The 21,183-nt window shown below is 45.7% G+C and overlaps 1 protein-coding gene across 2 annotated transcripts in view; it reads left to right on the top strand.

Annotated features, from left to right (window-relative positions):
- The window catches only part of LOC140403576 (vinculin), a 209,475-nt gene that overhangs the window by 110,111 nt on the left and 78,181 nt on the right, over positions 1-21,183 (top strand). For both annotated transcript variants that reach the window (XM_072491635.1, XM_072491636.1), the window contains exons 7-8: positions 14,413-14,503; positions 14,675-14,822. In XM_072491635.1, coding sequence (XP_072347736.1) covers positions 14,413-14,503; positions 14,675-14,822 — 239 coding nt within the window. The remainder of the gene's footprint in view (positions 1-14,412; positions 14,504-14,674; positions 14,823-21,183) is intronic.

Raw genomic sequence — 21,183 nt, forward strand, 5'->3', positions numbered from 1 at the left:
TTACCTTTCAACTCCACCACCAAGGCCTCCTCCTCCTGCATCACCTGGTAAGTTTCCGAGATCTTCCCCACTCCCACTCACCCCCCCGAGAGCACCCTGTCCTGTACTGTGTGTGATAGCAGCCGCGGGATTTCCACCACTTGCCGCCTGGCTAACGCCCTTACCTGTAAATATCTGAAGGTGTTCCCCGGGGGGGGGGAGCCCATACTTCTCCTCCAGTTCACCCAGGCGCGCAAATTTCCCGTCCACAAACAGGTCCCCCAACCTACTTATCCCTGACAAAGTGCATCTTAAGCTACAGTGGTCTCATTATAAAGTCCCTTTTAAGTACACAAGATGACTATGATAAGACACACTCCTATCTGACCCGAAGTGGATGTCTGTGAATTTCTTCTCAAACCCTTCCCCAGATGATTCTTCTACCGTGAGCCACCTTGCCTCACTGAATGCTGACTTCCACACGAGTAAGTGATCGAGTGATTTCAAATTCCATTTTCAAAAGTGATATTTTCAAATCTTTTTTAAATTATGCTTTCCCTCCATTGCTTCCACTTTCAGGTTTTACACCTCTCCCTTCAGGTTTAAAATAAATAATAAATAACCTTTATTGTCACAAGTAGGCTTACATTAACACTGCAATGAAGTTACAGTGAAAAGCCTTTGTCTTAAAGGCTTTTACACAAACTCTGAGGTCCAGTCACCAATTTCCACAGTTATTTGAAATAATGTCTCCCGTACTGTAGTAATTTCTCACAAACCTCAGCACCACTGCAGATATATTTTTGGCCTCTCCGGATCCAATGCTTTTTCAACTCTCTGTGACTTTACTGAACGGTTCTATTTCCCAGTTGCCTCTGTTCTTTTAACTCCAGACTTGGAAACGTCTCTTAATTTCTCTAGTTTATTTAAATAGCTGGAATTTAGGTTTCTGGCATCTGTTCTCTTAGCCATTACGCCATAGTTTAGCTTTCCTTCTGACAAGGCTGAGAGAGGTGTTCCTCTTTAGCCTTCTAACACCAACTGCTTCCAGCAGAGCTGTGAGAGCTGACTTCTATCTCACTGTCTATCTCCAACTGCAATCAAATTAGCTAAACTAAAACTTAAAAGCTTCTAAAACTTAAAAGTACAAGGCCCCAGTTACTAAGCAACCACTGCTGGTTTATTTACTCTTCATGCCGTAGTCCCCTCTAAGCACAACAGAATCACTGCTGGAATTGAAACCAACCCTCACACATACAAATACTATTACCAGCATGAATCTAACTATAAATGTTACTCTTCTAGGCACAGAAAGATTAAATTAGTTTAAACAATACCTTATATCTTATTTTAAAATAAATTTAGAGTACCCAATTAATTTTTTCCAATTAAGGGGCAATTTAGCGTGGCCAATCCACCTACCCTGCACATCTTTGAAAAATGAAATGAAATGAAATGAAAAAATGAATATCGCTTATTGTCACAAGTAGGCTTCAAATGAAATTACTGTGAAAAGCCCCTAGTCGCCACATTCCGGCGCCTGTTCGGGGAGGCTGTTACGGGAATCGAACCGTGCTGCTGGTCTGCCTTGGTCTGCTTTCAAAGCCAGCGATTTAGCCCTGTGGGGGCGAAACCCACGGAAACACGGGAGAATGTGCAAACTTCACACGGACAGTGACCCAGAGCCGTGAACGAACCTGGGACCTTGGCACTGTGAGGCTGCAATGCTAACCACTGTGCCTCCGTGCTGACCTGACGATACCTTATTTCTAATGTTTACCAAGACAAATATAACTCCCTTAAAACTAGCGTTGATGTCCCAACAATATTGTACACTATTTTTGAAATATGTGCCTCGTCTGAGGAATCGGTTGCAGGACCTTCTCGAGGGCATGAACAGCCAGAGGTCATGGTCCTTGTTGGAACCTAATGACTTAGTTAGGAAGGGAGATGAGTTCCTATAAGTGAGCTAGGAAGGAGATTGAAAAGCAGGACCTCTAAAGAAGTAATCTCAGGATTACTTCCCGTCCCATGTCCTATTGAGCAAGGAAATAGGAGAATTGAGCAATTGAAAATGTGACTTGAGAACCGCTATAGGGCGTAGAGCATCAGATTTCTGATTATTGGGACTGGTGCCCAAATTTGCTGACGACACCAAACTGGGTGGGAATGTAAGTTATGAGGAGGATGCAAGGAGGCATTAAAAAGACTTGGACAAGCTACGTGAATGGGCAAGAACAAGGCAGATGGAATATAATGTGAATAAGTGTGAAGTTATTCACTTCAGGAAGGCAAAATATTTATTGGCGATCCGCTGGGAAGTGTGGGTGACCAAAGGGACCTGGGAGTCCTTGTTTTTGAATCATTAAAAGTTACCATGCAGTTGCAGCAAGCAATTAGGAAGGCAAATGGTATGTTGGACCTCATTAGCAGGGGATTTATGTATAGTAGTAAAGCTATCTTACTGCAATTGGTGAGCCTAGGTGAGACCTCATCTGGAGTATTGTGTATAGTTTTGGTCCCCTTGTCTAAGGAGGGATATACTTGCCATAGAGGAGGTGCAACAAAGGTTAAGTAGACCAATCCCTAAGGTGGCAGCATTGTTTTATGAGGTGGGATTAGAGAGGCTGGATCTATATTCCGTAGAGTTTAGAAGAGTTTGGGTAATTTGGACATTCTGAATTCTCCCTCCGTGTACCTGAACAGGTGCCGGAATGTGGCGACTAGGGGCTTTTCACAGTAACTTAATTGTAGCGTTAATGTAAGCTTACTTGTGATAATAAAGGTTATTATTATTAAGAATAAGGGGTTACCTCATTGAAACTTTAAAAATTCTTACAGGGCGTGGCAGGGTGGATATAGGTAAGATGCTTCTCCTGACTGGTGAGTACAAAACCAGGGGAAACAATCTGAGGATAAGGGAAAGGCCATTTAAGACTGAGATGAGGAGGAATTTCTTCACTTGAGAGAGTTGTGAAGCTGTGGGCTGTTTCTCTGCCTACCTCAAAAAACAAATTGCTACACAATTATATGCTCATGCATCAAACATTTGCACAAAATTTATTGCGTACCAAACAAGGTATTTGGAGCACTCATGTAGAAACCACTTTAAATCTCCGATTTGCAATTAAACAATAATATACAATATTGTGAGAGTATCAAAGTCATCACGAAAGAGGGCTGCCATTTACATCATCTAAACAACTATAGGTCATGTTATTAGACCAGTGGTCAAAGGGCTGGGATACTCTGTTAAGGATCAAACTAGTTCTCAGCTGGCATAAAGCGTCTTGTTATGATCTGGAATGCCTGAAAAGGTGGAGCAAGCAAATTCAGTGGTAACTTTCAAAAGGGAATTGGATAAATATTTAAAGGGAACTTACAATCCTATTTACAGGGGAAATTTTCAGGGCTTTGGAAAAAGAACAAGGGAGTGGTACTGATTGGGTAGTTAATTCAAGGAGCTGGCACAGGTAAGTGGGCTGAATAGCCTCTCACTGTGCTGTATGATTCCATTTTTCAGTGCCTGAAGTACTAAAACACATGCAATAGTGTCATTTTTAGGCAAGCTACTTTAATGTTTGTGTAGAAAATTTCTGTTCTTTTCCCCCCAAATAATTAGAGTACCCAATTATTTTTTTTCAACTAAGGGGCAATTTAGCTAGCGTGGTCAATCCACCTACTCTGCACATCTTTTGGTTGTGGGGGTGAGACCCACGCAGACAAGGGGAGAATGTGCAAACTCCACACGGACAATGACCCAAGGCCAGGATCGAACACGGGTCCTCATCGCCGTGAGGCAGCAGTGCTAACAACTGCACCACCGATCTGCCCGAGCAATTTCTGTTCTATCTGTCAATTGCCTTCATTGAGCTTAAACTTCCAATTAATGTTTGGATTTTGCTGAAGTTAACTGAAATTAACTTCTCTCGTTTGACATAATGCAAAGGAAAGTTACCGAAGTTTAAAATGTAATGAAAATAATTAATCCTTTTTAATAAGCATTAGATAAAACAAAATATAATTTTATAAGCTCAGTCTCTGTCCCTCCAGCTCTCTACAATGAGGAATGCCAGCTGCAGCTCTACACTTGCTGTTTACTGCACATTAGGTACAGTGTAAAGGTGGTGTTGGCTTCTACTTTGTAAAATGATAATGTTTTGGTCATTTTTTAAAAACTCAGAGGTAGTTGTAATTTGGTCTCTTTACATTGGCAATTTTAAATCCTGCATGCCTTATTCAAAAGTGCCCTGAATTGAGTTAAGTTGTATTTCTGGGAAGAGGTCAAAATGTTCTTGTCCCACCTATTATTCCACACACAGCCTTTTAATACATGGGAATCCTTATGTATCGTTTTATGGTCTTTTGGCAATTATCATTTTCCCTTTTCTTGAAACTTTCAAATTAGAATATTTTTTATTTAAAAAAAGAAACTTTTTAAATTATCAATCTGAGAATTTATTAACCATTTCAACTATGAAAATCGTAGCTCTGCACAAACTTTAGATTTTGTGACTTGCACATTAATATTGGTTAGGTATTTTGATGTTCGTTAATCAGCATGCCTGCTTGCATAATTCTATATTACATTAAAATAATGTTAAAATTGAAATGTAAACTCTTTGGGACAAATTTATTAGTGATAGTGGGTGGGATTTAAAATTGGTTTATATTTTTGTGTCTGTGGCAATTGTGCATCCTTAGCAAGTGATTCTTTGTTTCAAGAATTGTGCATTTCCATGAATTTCTAACATTAAATCTATGAAATGTCTCCGGATTTGCCACCACTATTTCCTCCCGAGGGTATTATACTTAGCATTAACCACTGATCCTAGTCATTCCTGCCCCATTCTTGTCGGGCAGCACGGTAGAACAAGTGGATAGCACTGTGGCTTCACAGCGCCGGGGTCCCAGGTTCGATTTCCCACTGGGTCACTGTCTGTGCGGAGTCTGCACCTCCTCCCCGTGTCTGCATGTGTTTCCTCCGGGTGCTCCGGTTTCCTCCCACGGTCCAAAGACAGGCAGGTTAGGTGGATTGGCCATGATAAATTGCCCTTAGTGACCAAAAAGGTTAGGAGGGGTTATTGGGTTACGGGGATAGGGTGGAGGTGTGGGCTTAGGTAGGGTGCTCTTTCCAAGGGTCGGTGCAGACTCGATGGGCCGAATGGCCTCCTTCTGCACTGTATGTTCTATTCTCTTTGGCCTTCAGGTATTATGTACCGTGATAGAAACAGGAAGTTAATTATTATCGCCACTCATTGTACTTGGGAAAGTAAAGCTGTTCTTCAGCTTGTTGGTGTTAAGTGTTGGATTTGTATGGGGTAATCTGAGCTCTTCTAATGTTGGCTGGCAACAGAATCTACCATTTTAAACGATGTCAAATTAAAGCATAAAGTTATTTTAAGCATTTATGTGCCACCCAAAATTTGGATGAATTTAAAAAAATTAGATAAATTAGGTTACAATAGTTTTTAACCTAAACACTGATGCAAAGTTGTTTTGGAGAAAATATATGTTAAAGCTGTTAGTAACATCTATAAGGGTGTTATTTTATCTATTGGAAAAGAACCAGGTGCTTGCCTGTGTTTTATTGCTGCTGCACATGTTATGCTTTAATGAAAAAGATGAGCACTGCTTTTATGTCACAGCACAAGTTTGGTGTGATGAATGGACTGGAGCTTACAGCAGAATATTTTGCATGTTTGACCATAGAAGGTCATGCTTGAAAATGCAGATGTCACAGAAATGTCTGTGCCTGCTTTGTTTAATAATCACAAGCTGAAATCTCTGCAAAATTCAATTTGTCTACGCAAAAATGAGCTGCATTTCCTTTTGCTGCCAGTGATACAGTGTAAAAAGGTCAAGAGATCTGCCAAGAGAGCTGCCTTAGGTTCCACTTAGCCTATGGTTTGGCAAATATTTAAGCTTATTTTAGAGAGCATAGAAATTAGTTTTTTAATAGTATTAATTGGTTATTGTCAAATAAATTGGTTTCCTAAATAATAAAATGTATGAAAAACAAATTGGCAAGCTATAATAGTTAAAAAAAAAAAAAAAAAATTTTGTTCAAGATTTTTTGGCCAAACATAATAGTACGTAGTGTTTCTTTTAAACAACAATAAAGCAATATAAATAACAGTGGCCAGTTTTAAACAAATAAATAAATAATATATGAACAGAAACAAAAACCAAACTAAATGGCAACTGTCTTGTCAAAAATAAATACTCTCCAAAGATACAATCTAACAGTCCAATATACATTACCTAAAACAAGTGCCTATACATATACAATAACATCCCTGAGAGTCCGTCTGATTCCTCTCTCTCTCTCTCTCTCTCTCTCTCTCTCTTCACACCCCCCCCCCCCCCCCCCCCCCCCCCCCCGGTTGCTGCTGTTGTCTTCTTCTTTTCCATTCCCTCTATCTTTCTGTGAGGTAGTCGACGAACGGTTGCCACCGCCTGGTGAACCCTTGAGCCGAACCCCTTAGTACGAACTTAATCCGTTCTAACTTTATAAACCCTGCCATGTCGTTTAACCAGGTCTCCACACCCGGGGGTTTGGCTTCCTTCCACATTAACAATATCCTGCGCCGGGCTACTAGGGACGCAAAGGTCAAAACATCAGCCTCTCTCGCCTCCTGCACTCCCGGCTCCTCTGCAACCCCAAATATAGCCAACCCCCAGCTTGGTTCGACCTGGACCCCCACCACCTTCGAAAGCACCTTTGCCACCCCCACCCAAAACCCCTGTAGTGCCGGGCATGACCAGAACATGTGGGTGTGATTCGCTGGGCTCCTCGAGCATCTCGCACACCTATCCTCTATCCCAAAAAATTTACTGAGCCGTGCTCCAGTCATATGCGCCCTGTGTAACACCTTAAATTGTATCAGGATTAGCCAGGCACACGAGGACGATGAGTTTATCCTACGTAGGGCATCAGCCCACAGCCCCTCCTCAATCTCCTCCCCCAGTTCTTCTTCCCATTTCCCTTTCAGCTCATCTACCATGATCTCCCCCTCGTCCCTCATTTCCCTATATATGTCCGACACCTTACCATCCCCCACCCATGTCTCTGAGATCACTCTATCCTGCACCTCCTGCGTCGGGAGCTGCGGGAATTCCCTCACCTGTTGCCTCGCAAAAGCCCTCAGTTGCATATACCGAAATGCATTCCCTTGGGGCAACCCATATTTTTCCGTCAGCGCTCCCAGACTCGCAAACGTCCCATCTACGAACAGATCTCTCAATTGTGCTACCCCTGCTCTTTGCCATGCTCCAAATCCCCCATCCATTCTCCCCGGAACAAACCTATGGTTATTTCTTATCGGGGACCGCACCGAGGCTCCCGTCCTTCCCCTATGCCGTCTCCACTGTCCCCAAATTTTCAATGTAGCCACCACCACCGGGCTTGTGGTGTATTTCCTCGGTGAGAACGGCAACGGTGCCGTCACCATAGCTTGTAGGCTAGTCCCCCTGCAGGACGCCCTCTCCAATCTCTTCCACGCCGCTCCCTCCTCTTCTCCCATCCACTTACACACCATTGAAATATTGGCGGCCCAGTAGTACTCACTTAGGCTCGGTAGTGCCAGCCCCCCCCCTGTCCCTACTGCGCTGCAAAAATCCCCTCCTCACTCTCGGGGTCTTCCCGGCCCACACAAAACTCATAATACTCTTCTCGATTCTTTTGAAAAAAGCCTTCGTGACCACCACCGGGAGGCCCTGAAACACAAAAGGAATCTCGGGAGGACCACCATTTTAACCGCCTGCACCCTACCTGCCAGTGACAGGGACACCATGTCCCATCTCTTAAAGTCCTCCTCCATCTGTTCCACCAACCGCGTTAAATTAAGCCTATGTAATGTACCCCAATTCTTGGCTATCTGGATCCCCAAGTACCGAAAGTCCCTTGTTACCTTCCTCAACGGTAAATCCTCTATTTCTCTGCTCTGCTCCCCTGGATGCACCACAAACAACTCACTTTTCCCCATGTTCAATTTATACCCTGAAAAATCCCCAAACTCCCCAAGTATCCGCATTATCTCTAGCATCCCCTCCGCCGGGTCCGCCACATATAACAACAAATCATCCGCATACAGAGCTACCTGGTGTTCTCCTCCTCCCCTGAGTACTCCCCTCCACTTCCTGGAACCCCTCAATGCTATGGCCAGGGGCTCAATTGCCAGTGCAAACAGCAACGGGGACAGAGGACATCCCTGCCTCGTCCCTCTATGGAGCCGAAAATAATCAGACCCCCGTCCATTCGTGACCACGCTCGCCATCGGGGCCCTATACAGCAACTGTACCCATCTGATATACCCATCTCCAAAGCCAAATCTCCTCAGCACCTCCCACAAATAATCCCACTCCACTCTATCAAATGCTTTCTCGGCATCCATCGCCACCACTATCTCCGCTTCCCCTCTGGTGGGGGCATCATCATTACCCCTAGCAGCCTCCGTATATTTGTATTCAGCTGTCTCCCCTTCACAAACCCAGTTTGGTCCTCATGAACCACCCCCGGGGCACAATCCTCTATCCTCGTTGCCATTACCTTGGCCAGAATCTTAGCATCCACATTCAGGAGGGAAATAGGCCTATAGGACCCGCATTGCAGCGGGTCTTTTTCCTTCTTTAGGAGGAGCGATATCGTTGCCTCTGACATAGTCGGGGGCAGCTGCCCCATTTCCCTCGCCTCATTAAAGGTTCTCATCAGTAGCGGGGCCAGCAAGTCCATATATTTCCTATAGAATTCAACTGGGAATCCGTCTGGTCCCGGGGCCTTCCCCGCCTGCATGCTGCCAATCCCTTTCACTACTTCCTCCGTCTCAATCTGTGCTCCCAGTCCCGCCCTCTCCTGCTCCTCCACCTTAGGGAATTCCAGCTGATCCAGAAAGCACATCATTCTCTCCTTCCCATCTGGGGGCTGAGCTTCATATAATCTTTCATAAAGCTCCCCTTTTCGTCAGTTGGTGGGCCAGCAACCTGCTCGCCTTCTCCCCATATTCGTACTGTACCCCCTGTGCCTTCCTCCATTATGCCTCTGCATTACCCGTAGTCAACAAGTCAAATTCTACATGTAGCCTTTGCCTTTCCCTGTACAGTCCCTCCTCTGGTGCCTCCGCATATTGTCTGTCCACCCTCAGAAGTTCTTTCAACAACCGCTCCCTTTCCCTACCCTCCTGCTTTCCTTTATGTGCCCTAATAGATATCAGCTCCCCTCGAACCACTGCCTTCAGCGCCTCCCAGACCACTCCCACCTGGACCTCCCCATTATCATTGAGTTCCAAGTACCTTTCAATACACCCCCTCACCCTTAAACACACCCCCTCATCTGCCAATAATCCCATGTCCATTCTCCAGGGTGGACGCTGTTCTTTTTCCTCCCCTATCTCCAGGTCCACCCAATGTGGAGCGTGATCCGAAATAGCTATAGCCGTGTACTCCGTCCCCGTCACCTTCGGGATCAGTGCCCTTCCCAAAACAAAAAAGTCTATCCGTGAATAAACTTTGTGGACATAGGAGAAAAACGAAAACTCCTTACTCCTAGGTCTACTAAATCTCCAGGGGTCTACTCCTCCCATCTGCTCCATAAAGTCCTTAAGCACCCTAGCTGCAGCCGGCCTCCTTCCGGTCCTGGACCTCGATCTGTCCAGCCCTGGGTCCAGCACCGTATTAAAATCTCCACCCATTACCAACTTCCCCACCTCGGTCCGGGATACGCCCTAACATACGCCTCATAAAGTTGGCATCATCCCAGTTCGGGGCATATACGTTCACTAAGACCACCGCCTCCCCTTGCAATTTGCCACTCACCATCACGTATCTGCCCCCACTATCCGCCACTATGGTCTTTGCCTCAAACATTACCCGCTTCCCCACTAGTATAGCCACCCCCCTGTTTTTTGCGTCTAGCCCCGAATGAAACACCTGCCCCACCCATCCTTTGCGTAGTCTGACCTGGTCTATCAGTTTCAGATGCGTCTCCTGCAGCATAACCACATCTGCCTTAAGTTTCTTTAGGTGTGCGAGTACCCGTGCCCTCTTTCTCGGCCCGTTCAGCCCTCTCACATTCCACGTGATCAGCCGGGTTGGGTGGCTCTTTACCCCCCCCCCTTGTCGACTAGCCATCTCCTTTTTCAATCCAGCTCTTCACCCGGTTCCCACGTAGTCGTATCTCCCCCCAACGGCGCCCTCCCGCCCTGACCACCCCACCCCATACCAGCTCCCCCTTCTCCCCAGCAGCAGCAACACAGTTAACCCCCCCCCGCTAGATCTCTCACTAGCGTAATTGCACCCCCCATGTTGCTCCCAGAAGTCAGCAAACTCTGGCCGACCTCGGCTTCCCCCCCGTGACCTCGGCTCCCACTGTGCGAGGCCCCCTCCTTCCTGCTTCCCTGTTCCCGCCATGATTACCATAGCGCGGGAACAAAGCCCGCGCTTCCTTTTGGCCCCGCCCCCAATGGCCGGCGCCCCCAGCTCCTCATCCTCCCTCCCCCCCTCCCCCACGGCATGGGGAAGAGAGAAAAGTTACAGGGTCGCAGGATTAACAACTTGGGAAATCATCTCTTCCCCCTTTTCCCCCCTCTTCACCCCACATATTCGCCCCACCACTTTGTCCCAAACGTTCTTTTTCTAGCCCGCTTATTCCAGTTTCTCCTCGACAATAAATGTCCACGCCTCTTCTGCCGTTTCAAAGTAGTGGTGTTTCCCTTGATGTGTGACCCACAGTCTTGCCGGCTGCAGCATTCCAAATTTAACCTTCCTTTTGTGCAGCACCGCCTTGGCCCGATTAAAGCTTGCCCTCCTTCTCGCCACCTCCGCACTCCAATCTTGATATACGCGGATCACCGCGTTCTCCCACCTACTGCTCCGAGTTTTCTTTGCCCATCTGAGGACCATCTCTCTGTCCTTATATCGGAGGAATCTCACCACTATGGCTCGAGGAATTTCTCCAGCCCTCTGTCTTCGCGCCAGAACTCGATAGGCTCCCTCCACCTCCAACGGGCCCGTCAGGGCCTCCGATCCCATTAACGAGTGCAGCATCGTGCTCACATATGCCCCGACGTCCGCCCCTTCTGCACCTTCGGGAAGACCAAGAATCCTTAAATTCTTCCTCCTCGCATTATTCTCCAGCACCTCCAGCCTTTCCGCACACCTTTTGTGTTGTGCCTCGTGCATCTCTGTCTTCACCACCAGGCCCTGTATGTCATCCTCATTCTCAGCAGCCTTTGCCTTCACGACCCGAAGCTCCTGCTCCTGGGTCTTTTGCTCCTCCTTTAGCCCTTCAATCGCCTGTAATATCGGGGCCAACAGCTCCTTCTTCATCTCCTTTTTAAGTTCTTCCACGCAACGCCGCAGGAACTCTTGTTGGTCAGGGCCCCATATTAAACTGCCTCCTTCCGACGCCATCTTGCTTTGTGCTTGCCTTCCTTGCCGCTGCTCTAGAGGACCCACCGCAATCCGGCCACTTTCCTCTCCTTTTTCCATCCGTGTCCAGGGGGGATTCCCTTCTGGTTTACCGCACAGTGTTTTTAGCCGTTAAAATTGCCGTTGGGGCTCCTATCAAGAGCCCAAAAGTCCTTTCCACCGGGAGCTGCTGAAACGTGCGACTTAGCTGGTCATCACCGCACCCGGAAGTCCGCAAGCTATAATAGTTTAACTCCTCAACAAGTGTTTAGGGGGCAGCACGGTGGAGCAGTGGGTTAGTCCTGCCTCACGGCACCGAGGTCCCAGGTTCGACCCTGGCTCTGGGTCACTGCAAGAGTTTGCACATTCTCCCCGTGTTTGCGTGGGTTTCGCCTTCACACCCAAAAGATGTGCAGGCTAGGTGGATTGGCCACGCTAAATTGCCCCTTAATTGGGAAAAAAATAATTGGATACTCTAAATTTAAAAAAAAACAATAAGTGTTTATTATTTGTCATTTCGCATTTGATTATTGATATATTGAGTGAAATCAAATGCTTCTGCAGAACAAGATACAACAAAATTAAGTTGAAATAACCTGAAGAACCTATGGATTTTTCCCTCTTTGATTTTATCTACTGAGTTCTTCCTCCCCTTAAACATTGTATATGAAGATTGCCTAGTTTATTAAAATTTTAATTAAATTGTCACGTTGGGCAGCACGGTAGCACAGTTGCTTCACAGCTCCAGGGCCCCAGGTTCGATTCCTGGCTTGGGTCACTGCCTGTGCGGAGTCTGCATGTTCTCCCTGTGTTTGCTCCGGTTTCCACCCACAGTCCAAAGATATGCACGTTAGGTGGATTGACTCTGCTAAATTGCCCTTAATGTCCAAAAAAGGTTAGGTGGGGTTACTGGAATAGGTTGGAGGTGTGGGCTTAGGGTAGGGTGCTCTTTCCAAGGGTCAGTGCAGACTCGATGAGAAAAATGGCCTCCTTCTGCACTGTAAATTCTATGATGAGGAATTTGGAGGTTGAAGCATTGCAGAGAACCTTAGGTGCTAGAACTCATTCTCATGCCTGTGGCTGTTGTGTGCACACAGCTCAAATTGCTACTCCACATTGTTTCAATGGGATTCTTTTGTTTGTAAAATATTTCTAAGGGACACTCATATTATTTAATGCAACAGCTTAGTGTGCTCGTCATTCTGTAGCAAAAGATCTACTGAATGAAATATATCAATATTTATTAAGTTGTTTCACAACCTATATCAGCAGTGGGAGAGAGAGAGAGAGAGAGAGTGTATAGGTAATCTGGTAGGTGTAGAGAACTGACTGGATTGAGGATAAAACATTTTGAGGTGTTGGAAAAAAAAAACATTTGGAAAGTAATGGGGAGAACGTTGGAAGGTACAATGACGTGGTTAGCAAGCATTGACTGAGGATGGGAAGTTGAGTATTGAGGAGCTGTATTTGGAATGGATTCCCAGTGAAGTTATGGGCCTCATGCAGCTGAGGGGCGATGGAGTGAAGATGTAGAGTTTGAGCAGGCTGGGGATTTGGCTTAGGTAAACTGGGGATTGTCTATCAGTGCAACAGGACTACATTGCACTTTCAGCTTGATTTTGGGTACAAGTCTTTGTAGAGTGGCTTTCAACCCATGACTTTCTGATTGTCAAGGCTGATGCATAAAGGAATGAAGGAAAGCAGGATAAGATTGATGAATGTAAGACCTGTGGTCTGGAGCAACAGTATTCACTCATATCGTTAACAGATTAGTTCACATAGGTGGAAAGTTGCAAGTTTGCTCAATGAAGATGTGTCTTTGGAGGCAGAACCGGAGTTGGTTTAGACTTATTTGAAGCTTATCTGGAAGGCAGTGAATAGGCCAGTTTGGGGGAAATAGTGTCCGTGACCTGTTACTAAATCAGGGACAGTGCTTGCCCTATGGGTTGGAGATTTGAAAGCACTCTGATGTTATAATTAGGACGTATGTAGCTTTATTTTCAAAATCACACTTAATATTGAGATTTCATTAACTGGTATTTTTTGTGGCTGTTTGCACAATTCTATTTTGGGAATTGGAACCTGACTGTCAAGATTTGATATTAACCTGTTGATTCTCAAAAGCATGCACATACACGTTATAATGTTATGACCAGCTCCTGCTGATGAAATATTTCCTCTCCTGTGAAAGGTTATTGGAAAGAAACTGATTTCCTTCCCTTATGGACTCCCTGTTGGTTCCGAGAGATTTTACAGACAAGTGTTGTGATACTTTGCCAGTAATTTCCTTGTACAAAAATCTGATCCAATTACCTATTTATCATGAGATAGTTCATCAGATGGAGCATTCTGCAACAAATTATTGTAATGCGCGCGTGTTGTCAGTTTTCAAATCTTTAAAAAAAAAATAGAAAGTTTTTCGGGAAGTACTAAAGTATTAAAAATTCCATGAATTATTATTTTATAACAGTCATACAATATAACCTGTTTGCAACATGGGACTGATGTTGATTTTCCTTAGGCGTATAAAATTCATAATTAGGTGTGATGAATATATTGATGCCTTCCCCATAAACAAACAAAAATCTACACGTAACCATGCATCTTCTGTAATCTGGCTGTTAGAGGATCAGTACTGAGAGTACTGGTATGTAGTCCAATATTCAATGTAAGGGTCTCTGAATTGACGGTAATTGGAATCTCTTGTTATGCTTTAAAAGTTACTTTGACAGCAGCTGCATTGGGTTGAGACTATTCATGTTACGTGTAATTATTTATTCTTTCCATAATGAGAAACATCTGTTACCTCAAGACTTCGCGTTCCATTACAAATGTTCATGTTTCATCCCTGAATTACAGAGTGATCTCAAAGAGCAATAAAAAAAATCACTATTTTACTTGTCGCTTCTGGCCAGAAATAAGATAGAGTTGTTCAAGATGTGTGAATATCAGATTGAATGGAGGGTTTTTAAATTTTGTTTTTGCTCATTAAACTAACATTGTATTAACTGATGTTTATTCCAATAGGATACAGAAACTATGAGAAGAGCTCTAGCTATGATTGACTCAAAGCTAAACCAAGCCAAAAACTGGCTAAGTGACCCTAATGCACCTCCAGGTAATAACTAAATTGTTTTGTTTATTGAGCTGATATACCAAGTGAAATATCAAATGTTTGGCTCATCCAATATCCTAAACTGTTCCTGTGTCAGACGATGTTTTTTTCTTATTGGTATTAATGACGGTGTTGACCATTTATTAGATTAAACTGATCTGTTGTGTGTTTTAGGTGATGCTGGGGAGCAGGCTATCAAACAAATACTGGATGAAGCTGGAAAAGTTGGAGAACTTTGTGCAGGCAAAGAACGGAGAGAAATTCTGGGCACCACAAAGGCTTTAGGCCAGATGACTGATCAAGTATCTGAGCTGCGAGCCAGGTAATATTTATTTTATTGGCAGCACCAATATCTGAATTTGCATTCATTGAACTTAATGAACTCAGCAGTTGAGTTCAGTTTTAATAACACCATTTTGCCCAAATGGATGATGTTGCTATGGCATTCCCTCCAAGCCCAGGTCTCGCCAACCTCTTTGTCCGTTTCCACAAGAAACTTGTCTGCGATGGAATGATGCCCAACTTTCTACCGCTTGCATATTTCCGATACATAGGTGATACATTTTCTATATTTAAATCTGCAGCTGCATTTAAGAACTTCCTAGCATACCTTAATGGACTCCATCCTGCACTCAAATTCACCTTTGAAATGGTAGTCAAATGAGTCAAAAAGGTTCCCTTCCGTTGATATGCTGGTTGAGAAATTTGCCAATAGATTCTGTACTATTGTCTACCACAAGCCTACTGTAACTGTACAATGTGCATATTGGGATTTTTACAGTTCCATGCAAATAAGATTGGCCTTAACAGCAATCTGGAAAGTAGGACCCAAGCCATTTCCACGCTGTGCAAGCTTGATGCTGAAATAGGGTTATATCAAAGCAATCCTGTGGGACAATGGCTACCTTTTGCTCGCTGTAAATTATGCAAATTCCTGGGCCGAAGGGCACCATTTTCAGCCTTGGTAAGTGCTCAGTCCACCATGGATGACCCTGGACAGGTAGGTGTCAACAATTTGAGCGACAGGTGAAGCACTAACTGGATGCTGCCATCAAGCCAAAAAAGCCTATACACAAATGAGTAATGTGGTATAAGAATTTCAATGCCACTGTGATTCCAAGTCTGTACAACTGGAAGATCATATCAAACAGTGCGTCCCTTTGGCTGTTTGCCGTTGGCAAAGTACTGATTGTACCCAACTAGCCTGTGATTACAAAACCCAAGACCGTGTTTAAAACAGCGAGAGGAGAGCCGGGAGTTTCAGTGTTTAAAACAGCGAGAGGAGAGCCGGGAGTTTCAGTGTTTAAAACAGCGAGAGGAGAGCCGGGAGTTTCAGTGTTTAAAACAGCGAGAGGAGAGCCGGGAGTTTCAGTGTTTAAAACAGCGAGAGGAGAGCCGGGTGTTTGTGTTTAAAACAGCGAGAGGAGAGCCGGGAGTTTCAGTGTTTAAAACAGCGAGAGGAGAGCCGAGAGTTTGTGTTTAAAACAGCGAGAGGAGAGCCGTGAGTTTCAGTGTTTAAAACAGCGAGAGGAGAGCCGGGAGTTTCAGTGTTTAAAACAGCGAGAGGAGAGCCGGGAGTTTCAGTGTTTAAAACAGCGAGAGGAGAGCCGGGAGTTTCAGTGTTTAAAACAGCGAGAGGAGAGCCGGGAGTTTCAGTGTTTAAAACAGCGAGAGGAGAGCCGAGAGTTTCAGTGTTTAAAACAGCGAGAGGAGAGCCGGGAGTTTCAGTGTTTAAAACAGCGAGAGGAGAGCCGGGAGTTTCAGTGTTTAAAACAGCGAGAGGAGAGCCGGGAGTTTCAGTGTTTAAAACAGCGAGAGGAGAGCCGGGAGTTTCAGTGTTTAAAACAGCGAGAGGAGAGCCGAGAGTTTCAGTGTTTAAAACAGCGAGAGGAGAGCCGAGAGTTTCAGTGTTTAAAACAGCGAGAGGAGAGCCGAGAGTTTCAGTGTTTAAAACAGCGAGAGGAGAGCCGGAAGCTGAAAGGAGCGGACCTACACGGGACATTGCGCTGCAGGTAGGACAGCTGCTTGTCTGTTTGTTTATTTCAAACTGAAAAAAATCTGGTAAAGTGACGTCACAAGAGACTGTGACCTGATTGGCTGAAAGGCAGACTGGGCTAAATTTGAATATTTGTGGAGTTACTAGTTTTAATTTGATTTAAATTGCTATTTTTAAGTTGATTTGAATTACTATTTTTAAAATTTGACTTAAATTACTATTTTAAAGTTGATTTGAATTACTATTTTTAATTTTTAAATCTCACTTAAATAACTATTTTGAGTTGATTTAAATTACTATTTTTAAGTTGATTTAAATAACTTTTTAATTTGGCAGGCTGGGGACAGTGGAAGTGTCTCCAGTTACAGCTCCTGGAAGCTCGAGTTTCAGAGCTGGAGCGGCGGCTGGAGACACTGTGGAGCATCCGCGAGTCGGAGAGCATCGTGGATAGCACGTATAGAGAGGTGGTCACACCGCAGGCTCAGACTCTGCAGGCAGGAAGGGAATGGGTGACCACCAGACAGAGCAAGAGAGCGAGGCAGGCAGTGCAGGAATCTCCTGTGGCCATTCCCCTGCAGAACAGATATACCGCTTTGGATACTGTTGAGGGGAATGGCCTCTCAGGGGAAAACAGCAACAGCCAAACTCGTGGCACCACTGTTGGTTCTGCTGCAGCGGGGAGGGGTGATAAGTGTGACAGTGCAATAGTTATAGGGGATTCAGTTGTAAGGGGAATAGACAGGCGTTTCTGTGGCCGCAAACGAGACTCCAGGATGGTATGTTGCCTCCCTGGTGCTAGGGTCAAGGATGTCTCGGACCGGGTACAAGACATTCTGGAGGGGGACGGTGAACAGCCAGTGGTCGTGGTACACATCGGTACAAACGACGTAGGTAAAAAAGGGATGAGGTCCGAAAAGTGGAATACAGGGAGCTAAGAAGGAAGTTAAGAAATCGGACCTCGAAGGTAGTGATCTCAGGATTACTACCGGTGCCACGTGCTAGTCAGAGTAGAAATGACAGGATATATAGGATGAATACGTGGCTGAAGGGATGGTGTCAGGGGGAGGGTTTCAGATTCCTGGGGCATTGGGACTGGTTCTGGAGAACGTGGGACCTGTACAAACTGGACGGGTTTACACCTGGGCAGGGCTGGAACTGGTTGGGGAGTGTTTAAACTAATGTGGCAGGGGGGTGGGAACCGATGCAGGAGGTCAGAAGGTAGTAAAACGGAGACAGAAACAAAAGGCAGTAAGGGGGAAAGTGGGAGGCAGAGAAGAAACAGTCAAAAATCAAAAAGTGCGACAGTACAAGGTACAGTGACTGAGGGGAGCTCAGTGAATAGGCCCAGTAATACTAAAAGGAATAAAATGGGAAGTAAAAACATAAATGAAAAGCAACCCGGCAGGTTGTTACATGAAGATATGGGTTCAACGACAAGGAAAATTAGGAGAAAAGTTTTTTGGGTTTTTTTTTTTTTGACATTTTTTATTTAACACAAATTTGTAACATTTCCCGAGAGAAAACAGGCCCTATGCAAAGAGCCTTAACATAGTGAAAACAAACAGTGGGAAAGAATACACATGTTAATAAAGCACTTCCCCTGTCAGCTCTGTTTGCCATGCCCCACGTGTTCAACTAAACTAACGTGGCTCTAACCCCCCCCCCCCCCCTCGGGTGCTGCTGCTGTCAGTTTCCTGCGCTGTTCCCTGAGAGTCTGCAAGCGACCTTCTCCCCCGGGGATCCCTAGATACCCCCCCCCCCCCCGCCCACTTAAGTCTCCTCTGCTCTCCTTCCCGGCTGCCTCCCCCTCACCTCCCCTACCCCCGAGGCCTGACCTGCCAGGCCAGCCCTGTGCTTGGCCCTAGCCCGCCCCTCCTCCTAATCTCCCTGGGGCCCCCTGACCTAGGCTAGCTACGCTGACCCCTGCCCTTGGCGCCTGTCTGACTCCCACCCGAGCGCTCGGGCCCTCCCCCCACACACCAAGGACCCATTAACCTGATTGTATCTCGCCGTGCCCTTTCAACTCCCTTTACCAGCCCTTAGCCCATCCCCCTCTCCGAGGCCCCAATCTCCCGCCAAAAGGTACCAAGCGCAGGGCCCCCTCTGCAGGGCCCCCCTCTCTCTACCTACCCCCCCCCCCCCCATGCTATCCCCCCAAAACACCCTACATAATGCGCCCTCCAGCTCCCGCTCTCTGTCCCGGCTGAAAACAATCTTGGATAGAACATTACAATACAGGATAATTTAACAAACCGCCGCCACACAAAAGCTCTGAGAGCCCAGAGTCCTTTAGTTCTAGTCCAGCTTCTTTTAATAAAAGTCCACACCTAGTCAGAGCAAATTAGGTTAACAGACCGCCGCCACTGTACAGCACTGAGAAAACTAAGTGCCCATTAGTTCAAGTCCAGCTTCTTTTCTTTAATAAAAGTCCAAACCTGTTCTGGTGTCTGAAAGTAGTAGTGGAGTTCCTCAAACGTAACCCAAAGCTTCGCAGGATACAGCATTCCAAACCTCACCTTTTTGTAGAGGGCTGCCTTTACCTTGATGAATCCTGCACGCCTCTTGGCCAGCTCCGCTCCCAAGTCCTGGTAGATGCGCACCTCACAATTCTCCCATCTGCTGCTCCTCTCCGCCTTGGCAAATCGCAGCACACGATCCCTGTCAGCAAGCCGGTGAAAGCGGACCACCAATGCCCTCGGTCGGTTGCCCGTCCTGGGCTTCCTTGCGGGGGCTCTATGTGCCCCATCCAACTCCAGGAGTCGGGGGAAGGCCTCTGGCCCCATCAGCGCCTCGAGCATACCTTTCACGTATGCACCCACATCCGACCCCTCTCAGCCCTCAGGGAGGCCAATGATCCTCAAATTCTGCCTCCTAGCTCTGTTCCCCAGCTCTTCAAGCTGCTCCTGCATCCTCCTCTGGTGGGCGTTCAGCTCTTCCACCTCGTGCCCCAGCTCCGCCACCGTGTCCGCCTGGCTGGAGAGCTTCACCTCGACCTCCCTGAGCGCCTTCTCCAGGACCGCCTGCGCCTCGACCATTCGGCCCATTACCGCCCTCATCGGGTCCAACATGTCCCTCTTCAATTCGGCGAAGCAGTTCTTAAAAAAACTCCATCTGCTGCTCCCCTGGCCAGTGAGCTTCCGCTCCCTGGTCCCTGCCGTCCGCCATGTTTCGCCGCCTGGCCTGGGGTCCCCCAATTAGGAGAAAAGTTAAGAGGAAAAATAACTTAGGAGAGGTTACTGATCAAGGTGTGAAGATTCAAAACAGAGGTATAAAAGCCAACATAAGTGTACTTTACCTGAATGCTCGTAGTATTCGGAATAAGGTAAATGAGTTGATGGCGCAAATCATCGTGAATGACTTTAATTTAGTGGCCATTACTGAAACATGGTTAAAGGATGGTCACGACTGGGAGTTAAATATCCAAGGGTATCAAACTGTACGGAAGGACAGAGTGGATGGTAAGGGAGGTGGTGTAGCTCTGTTATTTAAGGATGACATCCGGGCAATAGCAAGGGATGACATCGGTGCTATGGAGGATAAGCTGAATCCATTTGGGTGGAAATCAGGAATAGTAAGGCGAAAAAGTCACTGATAGGAGTAGTCTATAGACCACCAAATAGTAACATTATGGTGGGGCAGGCAATAAACAAAGAAATAACGGATGCATGTAGAAATGGTACAGCAGTTATCATGGGGGATTTTAATCTACATGTCGATTGGTTTAACCAGGTCGGTCACGGCAGCCTTGAGGAGGTGTTTATAGAATGTATCCACGATAGTTTCCTTGAACAGTATGTAATGAAACCTACGAGGGAACAAGCGGTCCTAGATCTGGTCCTGTGTAATGAGACAGGATTGATTCAGGATCTCATAGTTAGGGATCCTCTCGGAAGGAGCGATCACAATATGGTGGAAATTAAAATACAGACGGAGAGTGAGAAGGTAAAATCGAACAGTAGTGTTTTGCGCTTAAACAAAGGAGATTACAATGGGACGAGAGAAGAGCTAGCTAAGGTTGACTGGGAGCAAAGACTTTATGGTGAAACAGTTGAGGAACAGTGGAGAACCTTCCAAGCGATTTTTTTCAGTGCTCAGCAAAGGTTTATATCAATAAAAAGGAAGGACGGTAGAAGGAGGGAAAATCGACCGTGGATATCTTGGGAAATAAGGGAGAGTATCAAATTGAAGGAAAAAGCATACAAAGTAGCAAAGATCAGTGGGAGACTAGAGGACTGGGAAACCTTTAGGGGGCAACAGAAAGCTACTTAAAAAGCTATAAAGAAGAGTAAGATGGACTATGAGAGTAAACTTGCTCAGGATATAAAAACAGATAGTAAAAGTTTCTACAAATGTATAAAACCAAAAAGAGTGGCTAAGGTAAATATTGGTCCTTTAGAGGATGAGAAGGGAGATTTAATAATGGGGGATGAGGAAATGGCTGAGGAACTGAACAGGTTTTTTGGGTCGGTCTTCACAGTGGAAGACACAAACAACATGCCAGTGACTGATAGGAATGAGGCTATGACAGGTGAGGACCTTGAGATGATTGTTGTCACTAAGGAGGTAGTGATGGGCAAGCTAATGAGGCTAAATGTAGACCAGTCTCCTGGCCCTGATGGAATGCATCCCAGAGTGCTAAAAAAGATGGCTAGGGAAATTGCAAATGCACTAGTGATAATTTACCAAA

Source organism: Scyliorhinus torazame, chromosome 28, assembly GCF_047496885.1.
Source record: "Scyliorhinus torazame isolate Kashiwa2021f chromosome 28, sScyTor2.1, whole genome shotgun sequence".
Lineage (NCBI taxonomy): Eukaryota > Metazoa > Chordata > Chondrichthyes > Carcharhiniformes > Scyliorhinidae > Scyliorhinus > Scyliorhinus torazame.